This window comes from Stegostoma tigrinum, chromosome 39 (genome assembly GCF_030684315.1).
Source record: "Stegostoma tigrinum isolate sSteTig4 chromosome 39, sSteTig4.hap1, whole genome shotgun sequence".
Classification (NCBI taxonomy): Eukaryota; Metazoa; Chordata; class Chondrichthyes; order Orectolobiformes; family Stegostomatidae; genus Stegostoma; species Stegostoma tigrinum.
Window position 1 is genome coordinate 14330047 of NC_081392.1, and position 20025 is coordinate 14350071.

General features: G+C 44.2%; 1 protein-coding gene across 2 annotated transcripts in view; it reads left to right on the forward strand.

The window, feature by feature from the left end:
• Nucleotides 1-441: 441 nt before the first annotated feature.
• The window catches only part of LOC125447890 (protein phosphatase 1 regulatory subunit 37-like), a 50849-nt gene continuing 31265 nt past the window's right edge, over nucleotides 442-20025 (forward strand). Inside the window, exons 1-3 of one of the 2 annotated variants that reach the window (XM_048522689.2) lie at nucleotides 442-802; nucleotides 2432-3001; nucleotides 17857-17954. In XM_048522689.2, coding sequence (XP_048378646.2) covers nucleotides 2512-3001; nucleotides 17857-17954 — 588 coding nt within the window. In that variant the 5' untranslated portion in view covers nucleotides 442-802; nucleotides 2432-2511. Of the gene's footprint in view, nucleotides 3002-17856; nucleotides 17955-20025 lie in introns of both variants that reach the window. The other variant, XM_048522688.2, reaches the window with a different exon arrangement.

Genomic DNA, 20025 nt, shown 5'->3' on the forward strand with positions numbered 1-20025 from the left:
GTGGCGAAAGTGCCGACGCTTGGAGAGGTGCGCGATTTTTTTGTTTTCTCCTCCTGCCCTCCCTCCGACAACAATCGATTCGATTAGACAGAGACGCGGCGGAGACAGGATCGGGATTGTAAGGGGGCGGGGGTTTTGTGGAGAAAAGAAGCCGGGGACATGGAGGCAGTCAGTGGAAGGCAGCAAGAGCAGCCGCTCGGGAGACGCTAACTCGAGGCCCTTTCTTCCTCCTCCAATATTTGTCGGGGGGGGGGGGGTCGAGTGAGCTTTTATCAGGCCTCCGTTGGGACCAGGACCTCAAGTAGTGAGACGGAGTCCGGGGGAGAAGGGAGGGACGGAGGTGCAGATATAATCAATTAGAGTGGGTGGAAGGAGTCAGTCTCTGAAACCCGTTGGGTGGTGAGAGGAGGGGGGGGGGTGGTTGGGGGTGGGTAGGGAGGAGAAAGAAACAAGCTTTAACCACCACCCCCCTTTCCAGACAGCGGTGGGAGGGGGGTGGGGGTGGGGAGGAAGAATCGTCTCCAAGCTATCCCCATCCCCAGCTCCAGGGAAGGGATGTAGGTGAAGGAGAGCTCAAACTCGCCAGCTAGAGAACAATACTGTCCTTGGGAGTGAGCTGCTGTCCGCAGCTTTTAACTACAGTCAGTGTCGTAAAACCGACCTGTCAGAGCAGCAAGAGGATAATACTGGCCTGGGAGAGAATTACTGCCTTAATCCGTGTAGTAATTCTCTACAGCAGCTGCAAAGAAGCTTTAACTACAGTCACGATAATGGTACGGACCTAGGACAGCAGCAAAATCAGGTAACGCTACCGTGAGAATTATTGCTATAGCACGGGGACCATTACCCTTGGTTTCCAACTCCAAGCTTAAATCAGCGATAATACTAACCTAGGAGAGAATTACTGCAATAATTGGAATCATAATTCTGTGGAACAGGGTGATTCCAGCTCTAGTGAAGCCTTAACATTCACAGTTAAGAGCAATAATACCGATTTCGGAGAGGGCAGTTGCTATATTTGGGTTAGTAATACAGTGGGACAAGCTGATTGCTAGTTTCAAAAAGGCTTTAACCATTATTAGCCCTATAATATTGATCTAATAGTATTGTACTGAACTGGGAGTGATTTACTAGTATATTCAGGATTGCAATACCCTGGAAGTGATGGAGGTTGGTAATACCCCTCTCAGGGGAGACCAAAGCCATCATATAGAGAATACTGACCCAAGAGGAGGCTGCTGTCACAGTCAGAGTGGTAATACCCCACAACTGGCTGATTCTCTGCTTCAGGGAAGTTTTAACCACACTAAGTGTAATAATACTGACCCAGGAGAGCAGCAAGTGAATAATACACACCTTAGAGATAATTATTGCCATAATAAGACTAATAATTCCCTGCAACAGGCTGATTCCCAGCTTCAGGGTGGTTTTAACCATAGCCAAAATAATAATACTGACCCAGAAGAGCAACAGGAGAATAATACTGATCTCAGAGAGGGCTACTGTCATAGTCAGTGTGATAATACCCTGGGAGATGATCATCAGAGAAGTAGAAAGCTTAGTACCCCTGAATGGGGAGACCAGACCCACCAGCTGGAGAGTAAGACTGAACTGAGAGTGGGCAGCTGCTGCAGTCAGGTTGATAGATTGGAAATCCACCAAGGAATTAATCCTAATCAAAGTTTGGGCTTCTATGATGGTCAAGCTGCTAATATTGTAAGCGACATGGCTGTTGATATTACTTCTGTCAGGGGGTACCACTGTCAGCAGGAGAATAGTGATAATCTGCTGCTGCTAACCTCTCCCAATCAGGGTAATGATGTCCAAGAACAGGGTACTTACAGTGGAAGTGGAGACCATCCACGTCAGGGGGGAATAGAGGTAAATGGTAACCAGACCGAGATAATGGTTAACAGCGGGTCGGGAGCATCCTCAACTGAGGAAGAGGTAGTCCGTCCTTATGATGGGAAAGGTGCGAGAGGAGCAACTGGTGACTGCCTTTTAGACAATAAGGAGATGAAGGGAGATCCTAAGGAAGAGAGGGGACAGGAGAGAACACTCATTTTAGAGGCTGAGAAGGGAAACTGTTCAGAGAGTGAGAGAAACAAGCTGGGGTCAGACGATGGGAAGTATGAGGCAGGAAACAGTGAATTCACACAGAAATTTGGAGGAGAATTGAAGGGAAGAATGCACCAGGAACGAGGGACCATCAATACCAAAGGCAAAGATCTGCTCACAGAGAAATCTGCAAGAAGGGATAAAGAGGAGGGGATGGACCAAGAACTCTGCGTGTGTGAAGCTAATTGTGTGGTGAAAGAAAGCATGGTAGAGGAAAACTGCCTTGAGATAGGAACAGTGGAAGAAAAGGACAGGAGACAGAACATGTCTACTGTACAAACGACAGATAAATTCACACAGTGTGTGTCAACAGAGACAAGACTGCAGGAAGTGAAAATTGAAGCACTGCAAAAATGGGAGCCAAACCCCAGCAGCAGTGAGATCAGCAAAGAAATGGACAGTGAGAGGAACTGCCGAAATCTGGAACTGACTGCGATGCAGCAGGCGGATACAAACATGACACAACAGATCAGCAAGGAGCGAGGTATAAACCAGGAGAAGGCAAACTGCACATTGATTTTGGAAGCAGAAAATTCTGCAGACCAGCAGTTGGAGGAGGCGTGTAGGTCAATTGATTCAGATGGTGAGGGGCCATTACCTCTGGCAGCAGGCTCTGCCAGGTTACAGATAAACACTTCAGCAAGCAACGCTTGCCCTGAACAATCTGTTTCGTCCCGAATGCGTTTGGATTTGCTCTCCCCAGTGGGCGACATCTCCCATCCTCTTGCATTGACCTCCTCCTCCCAGGACCAGGCTGATGACACCACTTTGCTGTCGCCCTCAGTGGACAGTCGAGCAAAGCAAAGCGTGAAGCGGGTAACCTTTCCCTCAGATGAGGCCATCGTTTCTGGAGCTGTGGAGCCAAAAGACCCATGGAGACATGGTAAAGCCATTAAGAAAAAATTTTTATTCCACATTTATCTCTTGATTCAGTTTTTACATGTCTTGTGGGCTAAATAGTTAAGTGTCAGAATGGGTTTGTGTAAATCGTCTCATGCTGAATTGCCTGTTTAAGGTGGAAGGGCAGCAGGGTTTGCTTTAATTTTCCTCAATGCCTATGGCCTAAGAAAGGGAGCTTGAATTCTCACACCAGTGACCACTATCTGTACTAGAAATTATACGGATGTTAGGGGCCAGCAACAGGCAGTGTTTGATCTTCCCCATGAGCAGTTGGTCCCAGTCCCCCATGCCCGTAGCAATCGAATGAGAGCAGGATTGAAATAATGCTTGCCATGGTTGAGCTGTGTTATCATTGCTTTCCATCCTCAACAGAAACAAATGCTTGGCTGAAGTGCCAGGAGCTGAATTGAGCATGCATTAGCATACAGAAGTGTTTGCAGGATGTTGGGGAAGGGGTTGGCATTGGTTGCCCTTCGAAATTTTCACTTTGTTTGCTTCCTGCCTGCATTAAGAGGACAACAATATACCTAAGATTTTGCTGAGGTGTTAAACACTGACCCCATCCGATCCCCTTACTTCAAGGTTGTGTGTGTGGCAGAAACATTGTTTTAATTAGTACTAACTAGTTTTAATGTTAACTTTCTGTTTGTTTTGTTGGGCTGAATCAAGTCACCTTATTGTCGGTGCTTACCATTTAAACATTGAGAAACTGATAAGTGTATTTGTGAGAGAAAGTGGGACAATACAGAATGCCATAAAACAGGAGCCTGGTTCCTTTCACTCCCACCATTTTTGTTATGGCCCTGATCTCACTAGCTGCTAGGGCAGGATATCTAAAGGTTTGGGGAGCATTCCTGGGGTTCCTAATGAAAATGCAATGTGATGTTTGGGCAACTTTGAGACAGTTTTTAAAAAATTCTTTCACAGGATTCAGGTGGCAATACTTAGACCACCATTTATTGCCCTATTCCTAATTGACCCTTGAGAGGGAGGTGAGGAGCTGCCCTCTTGAACTGCTGCAGTCCTTGTTGTTTGGGTGAACCTGTTGGGAAGTTTCAGGATTTTGATCTAGCAGCAGTGAAGGGAAGGTAATCTAATTCCAAGTGAGGATGGTATATGCCTTGAAGGGCACATTGCAGCCTTTCCCGTGCATCTGTTGTCCTTGTCCTTCTAGGTCGAAATATTCAAACTGCATTTCCAGGTTTTGAGCTCAGAATTTCTACTTTCTTGGAAAATATAAGCTTCTGAGAGGGTATAGTTCTGAGATGTTGGGTGGCTTAGGGGTCCCTTGGTGCTTGCTCTTGATGAATGGGACCAGACTGTTACCATAGAGTTAATACTATGGATGTGGAGCATCACACTTGGACAGATATATGTTCTTACACAAATTCCAATGACAAGCATTACAGCATGATTACTGGATAAAAACAGAAAATGCACATAATAAGTTAGTGTCTGGAAAGGGAAGTAATGCTTTTGGTCTGAATGTAACCTTGACTGGTCACAACCTGGTGTGTAACGTGGCCCTGAGTTGAGCTTTTGATGCTTATCCTCTATTGCTAGGACTGCAGATTCCATCTCCATAACACCGCGGTCTCCACAACACCTCCGCTCATCTCCTGTTATTACCCTCCTTCAAATCTTTGGTTGACTGTTCCATTATGCTATCTTTATTGTCTCCCACTTTCCACCCTACAGAAACCAGAGGCCACCTAAACCCTGTTGCCCCTATCCTAATGCATACCAAGTTCCTTCATCCATCAGCCCTGTGCTTGTTGATCTACATTAGCACCTGGTTAAGCAGTGTCCCCATTTTAAAATTCCCATATTTGTTTTCAAGCCAATCCATGGCCTTAACTTCCCATTCTTTTTCTATGTAGCTTTCCCACCTCCACACTCTGAGATCTCTGTGCTTCTCTGATTCTCACCACTTGAGCATTCCCAATTTTAATCAGTCCATCATTGGTGACTGTGCTTTCGGCTGCCTTGGGCTCCAAGATCTGGAATTCCCTCCCTAAACCTTTCTACCTCTCCGTCTTCCTTTTAAGTTGCTGCTTAGAAGTGTTTTCAACAATTTTTTTTGGTCACCTACCATAATATCTCCTGAAATGATTCAATGTCAAGCTGTTCAGTAGCGCGCATGTAAAATGCTTCGGGGCACTTACGTTAAAAGAAAAGCCTGGGTTTATATGCAGCTTTCAGGATCCCTGGATGTCCCAAAGTTCTTTACAATGAGCATAATACCTCTGGAGCGCAATCATGATGTAAGGCAAAAACATCAACACCTAATTTATGTACAGCAAACTGACTTAAACAACAATGTAGTAACGACAAGATCATTGGTTTTTGTGATGTTCAAATTTAAGGTCAGGACACGAGGGAGAGCTGTCCCGCTCTTCATCAAAATAATGTCTAGGATCTTTGACATCCGTCCATGACAGCACAGTGGATCAGTGGTTAGCACTGCTGCCTCACAAGGCCAGAGACCAGGTTCAATTTCACTTTCAGGTGACTGTCTGTATGGAGTTTGCACATTCTCCCTGTGTCTATGTGGGTTTACTCCAGGTGCTCTGGTTTCCCCCAACAATCCATAGATGTGCGGGTTCGTTGGATTGGCCGTGCTAAATTGCCCATTGCATCCAGGGATGTGCAGGCTATATGGATTAGCCATGGGAAATACGGGATAGTGGGGGTGGGTCTAAGTGGGATGCTATCTAGAGGATCAGAGTGGACTTGATAGGCTGAATGGCCTGTTTCCACACTGTAAGGATTCTATGACCCAGTTTAATGTTTGAGATGCAACACCTCCAACAGTGCTTCACTCCCTCAGCACTGCACTGGAGTGTTAGCCCTGACTTTTTTTTTGTGTTTAAATATTGGAGTTGGACTTGGGACAGAGATTCTTGTGACTCAGAGGCAAAAATATTGCTCAGTGAGCCACGTTTGACGTCTGTTTAAAGATACACACCCAGTTTTGTCCAAGGAGCTTGATTTATTTCTACAATGTAGCATAATGAGAGCCAACAACCTTCTGATTCCCCACTGCACATTTGAGTCTAGACCGGGAGTGTTGACATTCTGTTAAGCACAGGGCATTTTCATAAACCAGTCCAATTGTGTTGTATATGTAAACATATGATTTTTGGGAGCAGGAGCATGCCACATGGCTTATTATGTGTGTTCTGTCATCTGATAAGATCATAGAACATAGAACAGTACAGCACAGAACAGGCCCTTCAGCCCACGATGTTGTGCTGACCGTTGATCCTCATGTATGCACCCTTAAATTTCTGTGACCATATGCGTGTCCAGCAGTCTCTTAAATGACCCCAATGACCTTGCTTCCACAACTGCTGCTGGCAACGCATTCCATGCTCTCACAACTCTCTGTAAAGAACCCACCTCTGACATCCCCTCTATACTTTCCTCCAACCAGCTTAAAACTATGACCCCTCGTGCTAGCCTTTTCTGCCCTGGGAAATAGTCTCTGGCTATCAACTCTATCTATGCCTCTCGTTATCTTGTATACCTCAATTAGGTCCCCTCTCCTCCTCCTTTTCTCCAATGAAAAAAGTCCGAGCTCAGTCAACATGGCTGAAGTAAATGTGGTCTTAATTCTACTGTCTGCATACCCGTTCTGAAATAAGGAGACCAGACTCTCTGCAGTGCTCCAGATATGTCTCACTAATGCCCTATGCAATTGGAGCAAAATGCTCCTATTTTTTGACTTCCATTCCTTTTGCAATAAATGACAGCGTTCCATTTGTCCACTCTGGAATTCAATTATCTGTAATGCAGTATTTCCTGTAGGACCACTATGTTGTGAAGAGGTGTTTGAATAATTTTTCATAAGATGTGGGCATCGCTGGTGAGGCCAGTACTTATTGTCCAGCCCTAATTGCCCTTGAACTGAATTGCTTGCTAGGCTGTTTGAGGGCAACTCCATAGTCAGCCACATTGCTGTAAGTCGGAAGTAACACGTACGCCAGACTAGGTATGGATGGCAGATGTTCTTCCCCCAATGGTCATTTGTGAACCAGATGTATTTTTTAATAACAATGGTTGATAGTTGGTGAAATTTTTCTTTTTAAAGAAGAAAATTTTTTAGACTCTGAACGTTTTACGTTTTGTGGAGCTGTTACATGAGTATTTCTTCATTCACATATTTTCTTTATTTAATCACACAGTTTAAATAAAAAGCCAGTTCTTCCAGTGGATTTGGAAACAGGCCATTTGGCCCTTTAGTGGCAGCTGAACAGACGCGCCTCACTAAACTTATAACTACTGATTCTGTTTTACAATAGATATTTCATGACCAGCCAAAGGGATTTTGTGACGTTTGCATCCCCTTGGTGTACTAGAGGTGGGAGACCCTAAGCCTGCCCCAACTGAGTTTTACCCAATGGCAACCCCAATGTGATTTGTCACCTTCTAGTATTCATTCAGCAGGAGAAGAGGAGGGTTACAAGTCAGTGACAAGAAGCAAGTAACCAAGCAGATTGACTGACTTTTTTTTTCCCCCTTTTTGTCATTTTGGTCACTGTCAAGCCTACTCTGGACTCCTATGTCATCTGATATGATGCAGCTGGTACAGGCTAGATCTTGAACCTGAGACATTGCAGAGCTTCACTTTTGACTGTCATCTCCTTTTGTGAACTGATTTCCTGGAAGGAAATGTGCGTGGGACAGTTGTGGTTCATTGGTAGTATCCTGAACTCTGAACCAGAAAGCCCTGGGTTCAAAACCCACTTGTTCCAGAGGCATGTAATAACATTCCTGAATAGGTTGATTTAAAAGAATTTTGAGTATCTCGTCACTGATTAAGGATTAGATGAGCGTGGGTTTTTTGTGGGTTTAGAGGATGAGAGGCCTGCCAGCAAACAGTGAAATCTAGAAGTAATGAAGGCATAGATGCAGAGTTTCAGCACAAATAAGCTGTAACAAGTTGGTATGGAAGTGCTCATAAACTTTGTTTTTTGTGGTACTGCCTCAAGATAGATTTCACATTCCTATGTCAGATAGCTAACTGTACTACGCCAACACAAGAGTATGCTTAGTGATTTTGCCTGCCCTTTATACTAAACATATTCTCAATTTACAGACAGTTACGGGTACAATGCTCACTAGTATTACCTAGCACTGGTTGGTGACAAATGAATTTCACGTTACAGTTGTCTGCTGAATGGGTGGAGTTGTGCAGCCGGATGTCAGGTGTGGACAAAGTGTTGCTTTAGTTTGAGCAGTGCGTTAGTAGGTTTGACATCTTGGCAGAGGGCAGATTATCCGGTGCATCAGGAGAGACTAAGGATCAAATTTTAAAGTAGCTGCACAACCAGCCCTTAGTTAGCTTTACTATTTCTTCTTCGGGAACAAGCCATATTGACAAATTGCCACTCCTGGATAGGGTGGGACGTTTTTCCATTGAGCGTAGGGGGTTGAGGGGTGACATTTATAGAGGTTTATAAAATCACGAGAGCCATAGATAAGGTGAATAGCAAATGTCTTCTCCCTAGGGTGGGGGAATTCAAAACTAGAGGGCAAAGTTTTAAGGAGGGAGGAGAAAGGACTTTTCAAATCTAAGAGCAACTTTTTTGTACAGAGGGTGGTTCTTGTGTGGAATGAGCTGCTAGAGGAAGTGTTAGATCAGGTGCAATTACACCATGTAAAAGACGTTTGGACAAGTACATGAATCGGAGAAGTTTAGAGAGAATTGGGGCGAGCTTCGGCAAATCAGACTAGTTTAGTTTGGGAAATCAGGTCAGAACAGATGAGTTGGACTCAAGGGTTTGTTTCCATGATAACAAAGTGTGAAGCTGGATGAACGCAGCAGGCCAAGCAGCATCCTAGGAGCACAAAAGCTGACTTTTTAGGCCTAGACCCTTCATCAGAGAGGGGGATGGGGAGAGGGTTCTGAAATAAATAGGGAGAGGGGGGGAGGCGGACCAAAGATGGATAGAGGAGAAGATAGGTGGAGAGGAGAGTGGGGGGGTAGGGAGGACGGACAGGTCGAGGAGGCGGGATGAGATTAGTAGGTGGGAAATGGAGGTGCGGCTTGAGGTGGGAGGAGGGGATAGGTGAGTGGAAGAACAGGTTAGAGAGGCAGGGACGAGCTGGGCTGGTTTTGGGATGCAGTGGGGGAAGGGGAGATTTTGAAGCTTGTGAAGTCCACATTGATACCATTGGGCTGCAGGGTTTCCAAGTGGAATATGAGTTGCTGTTCCTGCAACCTTTGGGTGGCATCATTGTGGCACTGCAGGAGGCCCATGATGGACATGTCGTCTCAGGAATGGGAGGGGGAGTTAAAATGGTTCGCGACTGGGAGGTGCAGTTGTTTATGCTGTGTGACTTGCAGGAATACTGTTTCTCTGGCAATGGCTACTCTCCTGCAAGTGGACACTTTTAGCATGTGAGTCTAGCAGATGAGAGGTTATTTTGAGTGTGCAGGATGCCACAGCCAAGGTTAATCTGTCCTTAGCTGACATCCACTCTTTATAGTGCAAGACACTAGCCTAGCTGATTTTTCTCAAGTACAGATATTGAGAAACACTTGCCCCTCCAACCCAAAAAAGCTCAGCACAGATGAGGGATCAACTGTGATATCTTTCTGCACATTGCCATTATTTGTTCACAGAACGTTGACGCCATTGGCATTGCCAGCATTTATTGCCCATCGCTAATTGCCTTTTGAGAAGGTAGTGATGAGCTGTCATACGAGTCATACAGCAAGAAAACAGATCTTTCAGTCCAACCTGTCCGTACTGACCAGGTTTCTCAAACTAAACTAGTGTCATTTGCCTGTGTTTGGCCCATGTCCATGTAAACCTTGCCTACACATGTATCTGTCCAAATGTTCTAAATGTACCTGCATCTACCACTTACGGCAGTTCATTCCGTACAGGCGCCACCCTCTGTGTGAAAAAGTTGCCCCATAGTTCTCTGTTAAACCTTTTTTAACCACAGTAGCCCAAGTGTACCTACAGTGCTGTTAGAAAAGGAGTTCCATGATTTTGATCTGGCGATGCTGAAGGAGCGGTAGTATATTTCAAAGTCAGGATAAGGTGTAGCTTGGAGAGATACTTGCAAGTGGTGGCGTACTCATGCACTAGCTGCCCTTGTTCTTCCAGGTAGCAGAATTCACAGGTTTGTGAGGTGCTTCCAAAGGAGCCTTGGAACAACGTGACTGGGTACCAGTGTAATTTATGTTTTTTATAATGAGTTTATTGCAATCTTTCCCAATTTCTTTTTCTTAAAATAGTCATCTATTTCCTTTCACATTCATTTCATAACCCTAGATCCTGTCCTTTCAGGATCCTATGTTTGGGGGTCAGTGGAATGAGTAGACACCTTTTTCTGAATGCTGTCACTTTGTAACCGAGTCCTACCTCCCTCTTGACCATGGTCCAAACATGACCCATCAAGCTCCTGTCTCCCACACTGTCCATGACCTCATTGCTTCCAGTGACCAACCGCCACCTTCTAATTCTCCAGCCCAGCAGTGCCCAGTTCTACCTGCTCCTCAAGATCCACAAGTGCAACTACCCTAGCCGACCCATCATCTCCACATGTTCCTGTCCGACCAAACCCATTTCTTCCTGCCTTGACTTCATTGTCTTTCCCCTTGGCCCATGCACTCCCCACCTACATCTGGAACTCAAACTACATCCTCTGTCTTTGGAGACTTCCAGCTCCCTCACCCCAGCACTTCACCTTTACTATGGATGAGCAACCCCATTCCATGTCCATGCCCCACAAGGACCAGCTACAGGCATTCAGTTTTTTTTTCCTCTCTGACTGACTCATCCAGTTCCGCTCCCAACGATACCGTCCTCTGCCTCGCTGAACTAGTCCTCACTCTCAATAAATTTTCCTTCAATTCTTCCCAGTTTCTCCAAATCCAGGGAGTTTCCATGGGCACTTAAATGGGCCCCAGCCATACCTGCCTGTTTGTTGAACAGTCCCTCATCAGTATGTACACCAGTAGTGTTCCCCAACTCTTCTACCATCACATCAATGACTGCATCGGTGCTGCATCCTGCACCCAGGCTGAACTGGAGCGGTTCATCGACTTCGCTAGCAGCTTTCACCCCGCCCTCAAATTCACTTGGTCTACCTCAGGCACTTGCTGCCCCTTTCCTGACCTATCCATTTCCATTTCTGGCGACAGTTTATGGACCAACATAGCTACCTAGACTACACCTCCTCCCATCCTGTATCCTGCAAAAACCATCCTGTTTTTCCCAATTCCTCTGTCTCCATTGCTCCTGCTTGGAGGAGGAGGCGTTCCACTCCCAAGCATCCCTGATGTCCACCTTTTTCAAATAACACTGTTTTCTCCCTGTTATCGAGGTAGCCTTCTACCGTGCCTCCTCCATTCCCGGCTCCACAGCTCTTAACCATCACACTTTCTCCAAACATAAGAAAGCTAGGATCCTGCTTGTCCTCACTTTCCACCCCACCACCCTCTGCATTTAATGTAACACCCTCAAACACTTTGCGAACTCCAATTAGATCCCACCGCCCAGAACATCTTCCCCTTACCACCGCTGTCTGCCTTCCACAAGAATCATTTCCTCTGCCATTCCTTAGTTTATGCCACACTCCTCACCAACTGCTCCAACTTGCCCGGTACCTTCACCTGTAACCGTAGAAGTTGCAACACCTGCCCACACACTACCTCCCTCCCCTCCATCCAGGGCCCTAAACAGTCCTTCCAGGTGAGACAGAACTTCACCTGCATCTTCTCCAACCTAGCCTGTTGCATCAGGTGCTCCCAATATGGTCTTCTGTACATCAGTGAGACAAACATAGACTAGGTGACCATTTCATGGAGCATCTTCACCTGGCCCATAACAGCTAGCCTAATCTCCTGGTCACCGTCCATTTCAACTCCCACCACCCACCCCCTCCCCCTCTAACATGTCTATCCTTGGCGTCTTCCAGTGTTATGAAGACTCAGAATGCAAATTTGAGGAACAGCACATTATCTTCTGCCTGGGCATTCTATAACCCAGGGGACACAACATTGAGTTCTCCAATTCAAATAACCTTCCAACCCATTCCTGGCTCCCTTTCCAATCCCACCTCCCCCCTCCATTCCATCTTCTGAGTCTCCCTTTCAGCCACCACCAGGTCATACCTACTACCGGTGTCCACCTACAATCACCACTCTGCCGCTCCCAACCCCCTCCTCTTTTCCTGAAGCTCCCCCTACCCCCATATCCAGTCCTGAAGAAGGGTTATACCCAACATGTTGACTTCTCCTTTCCTCTAGATGCTGCCTGGCTTGCTGTGTTCTTCCAGCCTCCTGTTTGTCTACATAAGGTTGTTCAGTTTTTGCCTTTCCCGGAGCCCCACAGTACAGGAGGTTTGTAAGCCTGATATGGATATGAGATAGTATAAGGCAAATGAACCAGTGCTAAAGCAACTCTGCATTTGGAAGTGTAGATCTCTGGTAGGAAGCAGAGACAGAACAGTAGGGAGTTCCACAAGATGAGGAATCATTGGTTTCAATTTAAAGATTGAGGCGTTAGGAAGGGCCTCTGTTTGGACCTCAGATAAAAGTAAGTAGCAAGAGTCTCGGCCCGAAACGTCAGCTTTCCTGCTCCCCTGATGCTGCTTGGCCTGCTGTGTTCATCCAACTCCACACCTTGTTATCTTGGATTCTCCAGCATCTGCAGTTCCTACTATATCTAGCTTCTGCCTGTGTGCAGCATGACACTGAGGGTGAAAACACTTGATGTGGAGAGATGTGGTCCCTCCTGTGACCCCACTCAGACCTTTTGTACTTCAGGCAGTTTTCCATGAGTCTGGCTAGTAGCGAAATTGTTTTCAACCACATAGCTCCAGAGAGATTGTGTAGCGTGAAGCAAACACAATGATCGCATGGAAAATCTTAAATCAATCAACTGCACATAGCACACATTCATAAACTGGGACAGACTGTACACTCTGTACCTGCAGTCTTAGTGGGGGGGATTAAAAGAATGTGGTGATGTGATCAGATGAATGCACGAATGAGCCAATACCATGCAGTTCTATGAGGTAGAAAATTATGCTTTAGAAGGAATATTCTACAAAATATCTGCATCTGCCCTGACAAGCCCCCTCCCCCCAAGAATAAGATATTTCAATAAAGTCTCCTTTCAGTCTTCTAAATTCCAATGAGTACAAACCCAACTTATTGAACCCTCCTCATGAAAATCCTTCCATGCCCAGGATTAATCTAATGAACGTTCTGTCTCCAATGCCAGTATATTCCCTTGAATAAGGAGACCAAAACTACTCACTGTATTCTAGGTGTGGTCTGACTACTGCGATGTATAGTTTTAGCAAGACCTACCCATTATACTCCATCTCATTTGAAATAAAGGCCAACATTCCGCTTGCCTATAATCTGCTGAATGATGCTGCAAGCATTATTGTGATTTGTGCCCTTGACTCCCAAATTTCTCCATGCTTCAGCTTTCTGCAGTCATTCCTCATTTAAGTTCCATTCAGCTCTTCTGTTCTTCCTGCCAAAGAGCGTAACCTCTCATTTTCTCACATTATATTCTATTAGCTGCGTTTTTGCTCACTTACTTAACCTGTCTCTATCATTCCGGATTCCTTGTGTCTTCCCTACTAATTGCCTTCCCACCTTTCTGTGACATTGCCAAGTTTGCAGATAGTACATTCACTTCCATTACCATATAACATGCACTGTAAATGATTATGGGCCCAGCACTGAACCCTGTTGCACTCCAGTAGTTACATGTTAACGTCCTAAAAGTGCCTCTTTTAACCAACACTATTCTAAATGTTAGCCAGTCCTCTATTCATGCTAAAATATTCCACTTAATGCCATGTGCCCTTATTATGAGAACTCTCTTATTGAATGTCTTTTAGAAGTCCAAACATATTTCATCTACCAGTTACCCTTTATATATCCTGCATGTCACCACCTCAAATAATTCTAACAAAGTTCTGTAAAGAACTGGAATAAATATGTCAGGCATGATTTCCGTTCACGAAGCAACGCTGTCTCTACTCGATCATGCGTATTTCTAATATGCTCCGCTAGTGCGTTCTTTATAATAGGCTGTAACATTTTCCCAATGACAGATGTTTACTCTAGCTGTTCTGTAGTTTATTTTTTCTGTTTCCCCTCCTTTTTGAAAAAGGCTGCTACATTGGCTGTTTTCCAGTCCTCTGAGGCTTTTCCAGAACCTGTGCATCCGCTATCTCTGTAACTACTCCCTTTAATATCCCAGGATGCAACCCAATAGGTCAAGGGGTCTTATTGGCATTTAGCTCTATTATTTTCTCTTCCATTTTAAACCACCACAAAACATACATGCATGCACACCCAGCCACCCCCACATATGCACCCTACTTGATCACCCATCAGTCTCTCATACACCTAAGGAACATCCTTGACATTGGACATAACCAAACAATTTGATCATGGTGATTTGATTATCAAACCAAATCCTCAATCAGGGAACCAGAAAGTATTGTTTCAGCAGGAGTAGGCCGCCTGCAAATTGGAGCTGTCATCCTTGATTATATCTAGAGGAACAGAGAATACAGGAATTGGGGTCATGCTTCAGTTACACAGTGCCCTGGCCAGTCAAACCTAAAGTACTGTGAGCAGTTCTAATCACCATACCTTCGGAAGAATTAGCCTTGGAGGGGAATGCAATATTGATGCACTGAAATGGTAGCTGGGCGCCAGGTGTGCAAGAAGGGAGAAACTTGGGTTATATTCCTTAGAATTTAGAATGACTTGATCAAAATTTTCAAGACCTCAAGAGAAACAAATAGGGTTGATGGAGAAAAGTCATTTCTCCTAAACTAGGAGTACAAATCTGATTCTAATTTTTAGACTAACTAACTTTTTATTATAATGCTAAATCACGGCAACGAATGAGAAGACAGGCCTGAAGGACTACTGAATCCATCCAGAAGGGGAACCACGTTCTCACCTTCTAGTGAACCATGCTAACCAGCTGTGTTCAATTTTTAGGAGTGATATTGGGGAAAATTTTCTACATGGAAAGGATGGTAGAAGTTTTTAATATTTTTCCACAAATGACAATTGGTCTTAAGTCAATTGTGAGTTTTAAAACTGCAATTGGTAGATTTTTGCTAATTAAAGGTATCAAAGGATATAGGGCAAAGGCTCATATGTGGAGTTAGCTCACAGATCATCCACAAGATTGGAAGCACAGGTTTGGGGCTGAGGGCCTCCCATTCTTATGGTCCTAAGCTGCCTGACCCCTAAAGTTTAGCTACATCCTTGGAATTTATTTCTGTGCAGTGTGTGAGACTTTCCCTGGAACCAGCATCTGAGAAAGCAAAAAAAAAGAGTGTTTGGCATTGAGCAGCACAGTGGCACAGTTGTTAGAACTACTCCTTCACAGCTTCTGTGACTTGGGTTCGTTTCCAGTCTCAGGTGATTGTCTATATGGAGCTTGCATGTCATACTTTATGTCTATGTCAGTTTCCTATGGGCACTATGGTTTCCTTCCACAGTCCAAAGATGTGCAGGCCAAAAGGATCGACCACACGGAAACTATAGTGTTCAGGGATGTGTAGGCTAAGTGGATTACAAGATATGGTAGGGGGGCTGGGTCTGTGTGTGATGCTCTTCCGGGGCTCGGTGCAGACTTCATTTACTGAGTGGCCTCCTTCTGCAATGGAAGGGTTCTATAATTCTATTGTTTTCACTACATTGCAACTCATGTCGTCTGTCAGGAGTCTTTTTGACCTGAGTTCGAAGTACACTCCAGACTGTGACCATGTATGAAAGAAATGCATGCCTTGTTGCAAACACTGTCCGAATGAGATTTTGACCAAAGGCCTCTTTGATCTGTTCCAGGTAATCAAGATGATAAAGCTCAATGGCATCATTCAAACGTGCTCATTAGTTGTCTCTGCAATTCTGCCTTTAACACCAAAATCTCACTCTCTTTTTATTTGAGGTATCTGGTATGCAAAATTCCTTCTTGTTAGACATTTAAACTGTCATAAGGCCTTAAGAAATAATCACCAGGCATTTGACCCTTCGAGCCTGCTGTGTTTTCATTAAGATCATAGTTGATCTGTTTGTGGCTGTAACTCCACTTTCCAGTCTATTACTTTTAACCCTCAACTCCCTTGAAGAAAAATCTGTGCAAGTGCAATATCATGACAGTGCAGATTTACTCATCATATATGAAGTGCCTTGAATATGCTGGACAGACGAGTTGGGAAATTGAATAAATTATGTTCTTTAACATACATTCGGAACTAGATCAAATTTGGTTTCTGAAGGCTTCGTGCTCTGTTTGAGAGTGTATCTAATACACTACAGTAGATTGTCATGTCCATGTTCTGATGTGACTTCACAACCCAAAACATTAACTGTCTTCCTTCACAGGAATTGCTTGACCTGCTGAGCATTTCCAGTGCCAGCTGTTTTATCCAAGATTTCTAGCATCTGCAGTATTTTGCTTGTAGCTTGTCATGTTGCTACTTTAAGCCAACACCATTCTTCTTGTTCTGGTGGGCTGTCTGCAGGAGAGTCAGAATCTTCACTCACCCATTCAGCATTCACATGGCTGAAAATGACCTCTGTTAGAACTCTGTGTAAACCATACTATTGTCAGAAGAAAGAAAGCATGTTTTTCACATTCTACATATCAGGACAATTGTGCTAGAATGCCAAATCTCAGAGAGCAATAACTTACATCACGTAAGAGAGGGCCCTGATTGGTTGGTAACACCTCTTCCAATCGGAGCTCACTTTCCTTGTAGCATAAATTGTCCTTCCTTTTGAGATTTGGAATTCTTGTGACTGTGTTCAATGAGTGCAAGATAAAAGTTTTGGAATGGCTTATTTGCAGGAATACTGCAGGTCTATACCACCAAGCATCTACTACCTGCTTCAATAACCATTTCAGAGCCAGTTGCCTCACATTGCAGAACTAATTCTTTATACAAGCATTGCTTTGAGCCTTAGGTTAATTAAGGCTCAAAGCAATGCGCAAGAACTGAGGTCTTTAGCTCAGTAGACCCAAGTTTGATTAACAGGGTGCCCGTGAGTGCCAGACTGCTTTCAGACAGGGGCAGTGTCACAAATTTGCTGCAATTACTGAGAATTGGGAAGAGGAACACTGCCTGTTGAGTTCTGCTGGAAGGCACGTGTAGAATAAGAACATGATTGGGTTGGTTATGATGTTGCACAATAATTAGATATTTTTCTCTCACTTACAGTCAGAATTCACATACGAATAAAAACTCTAGGGTTAACTAACAGAAATGGGCTATGATGCCACAACTTTTCCTAAAACAAATCAGTCTGTATAAAGAAAAGGGAGTGGTTGCGATATGGCACACTGTCTGTTTAGATTGGAAGAAAAATATGGAGGTGACATTGAATTGTTGTGTTTTGGAGTATGGAACCTGATTAGAATAGTGTGTATAGATTCAATGGTAACCTTCGAAAGGGAATTGGATAAGTACTTGAAATGATTTGTGGGAATTTGGGGAAAGAGTAATGGAGCAGAACTAACTGAAATGATCTGTGAAAGAGTTGGCACAGACTTGATAGACTGAATACTGTCCTTTGCCCCATGATTTTGTGGAAGATTAATCTTAGCAGAGAAAATTAGTGATAATCAGAAATAAATGTGCCTTCAATAAATGCTAGGCATTTGTGTGCATAAACTGTGTTGTAGTTAGGTTGTGGATTTAAGCAATTTTTACTTCACACTTGCATGTATGCACTCAGGACTTGGGTGGAGAAGGATGATTTACTTAACTGTTGAACTGGTTGCTGAGTTTTGTTGTGATTCTGAAATGTTTGCTGTCTTTCAGCCCAGAATGTGACAGTGGAGGAGATCATTGCTGCCTACAAGATGGCCTGCCAGAAGCTGAACTGCAAACCAATTAACAAGCTGCTCAAACAGATCCAAGTAAGGTTGGACTTCCAGAGTAAACTCACCCATGACACGAGTCCTGCAGTTATTAAACTGAAAATACATTAATGACAAATAATGCACATTCTGTTGTAGGGATTTGGCCCACTGTATTTTATTAGGCTCAATTCCAAATGAGGCACTTGGTGCCTATTCTCCTTGGGTTGGTTTAATTTGCCTAACTTACTGATCTAGCCTGATAAGTGTTCCACATTTTGCCTAGCTGATCCCACGATAGTTCTGTGAACAAATTGACTATGAACAGTTGTGTGGACTGGTAAGCTCCCAGGTTTGTACCAAATCTGCTGATCTCTGGGGGAAACAGTTTGAGGGAGGACAGAACTGAATTTAACTGTAATGCTCCGTTGTCGAACAGTGAAGTTTTGAGAGATAGTGGGGCGTGGAAGCCAGTGGAAGTGTAGCCCCAGGAGAAAAGGAGGTCGGGGAGAAAGCTAGTAACTGGAGAAATTACCCATTGATCGAATGGTCAGCCCTAAAGTGACCCATAGCAGCGAATACTCACTACGTAGAACGAAAACTTTATTGTGAATTTATACTCTGTTATGTAGGACGCAGACAAGAGTGTGTGTAACACTCACTCTACTTGGCTGTGGCATTGTGCTGGTTGACTAATACATAGGCACCCTTCCATACCTATGGTTCTTCACCAAGCTGTGAAATCCAAACATTTAAAGAGATCCTTCTTGTTACTACGCTCAGACTTGACCAGTGAGCTAATTAGAATTTTTTTGGCATGATTTGGTTAGGCTTGGCAGGCTTTTACTACCTACCTAAAATGACTGCTTATCCATCTCTTGGCTGGTGAAATCATTGCGTTTTGAGGCAATGCAGATTTGCTGTTTTCTCCCCTTATCAGTTATTAACAGAGCAAGCATTTGATTACTCACATGTTATCACTAGCTACCTAAAATGTTGTTTACATGTGGTCACAAGTTTCTGGAGCCCTCTTGACATAACAACTGTAAATATAAGTTTGTCCCAGCTCTAACCAAGCTGTGTACTTGTCCAGATCGTATTTAATATGGTTGATTGCCCCCTGCTGCAGTCAGTAAGTCTAGACTACATGTTTCAGTGCCCATCTTGTGCAACTTGCCCTTGTTCCAGTGAGTTTTCACCATTTTGACCCCTCCACGTTCTCTTGAAATTACTGACTTTGGCTGGGGTCTATCTGCACCAATGGCAACACCACCTTGTGACGATCTTCATTAAAGTAGTAGTTAGGAGAAATGTCTTTAATGCAAATGGCTATCGAAGCACAGAGTTCGATAGGGAGTGGCTAAGATAAAAGTTCTTCAAAGGACAGCTGGATAAATATTTGTAGCGTGGGTAGCTACAAGTATGTGAGTAAACAGCAGAGTTGTAGAATTAGTTTAGTAGCAAAACACAAGCACAGATGTGATGGGCTGAATGGCCTTCAGCTGGATCCCCCTGCAGTTCAATTTGTAAATATAACCTGGTATTTATTAATGGCCATACAGAGCAACAGTGTTCAATGACTGGACTGGAGTGGAGAGTTGCTCAACTAAGACTGTGCAAGTATGAAGGCCTTACAGCCCACTTCTGCTCACTAGGTCAGGACGGAAGAAAGAATCTGCATGGCTGCTCCTATTGATCGTTCAGTCATCCATGTGGAAAGTCTAAATGTATTTACAGGTAGTTCTCCTATAACATTATAGTTGAGTTGTTGTGTGACCTCACGCTATAGAAAATCAATACAGAAAATTGTTATAGGGAAATTGCCGTAGAAAATTGCTATACCTGTACAGCAGAATGTTTGCATTAGACAAACATCATCTGCTATTTATCAATCACGTTTCAGCCAATTTGTGTTAATGAAGCATACATTATACCAGAACTACCTGTACGCTGGGAAGGTAGGGCCAGGCTCAACTTTGCAGCTACAGTTGAGTAGACGCAAGAACGTATGTAGGTGCGGAAGTATTCAGCCCCTCAAACCTGCTTTGTCATTCAACAAGATAATGTCAGATCTGCTGCAGGTCCAATTCTTCTTTTGTCCCAGTTTGGCAGTTCCCCGATATTTAAAAAA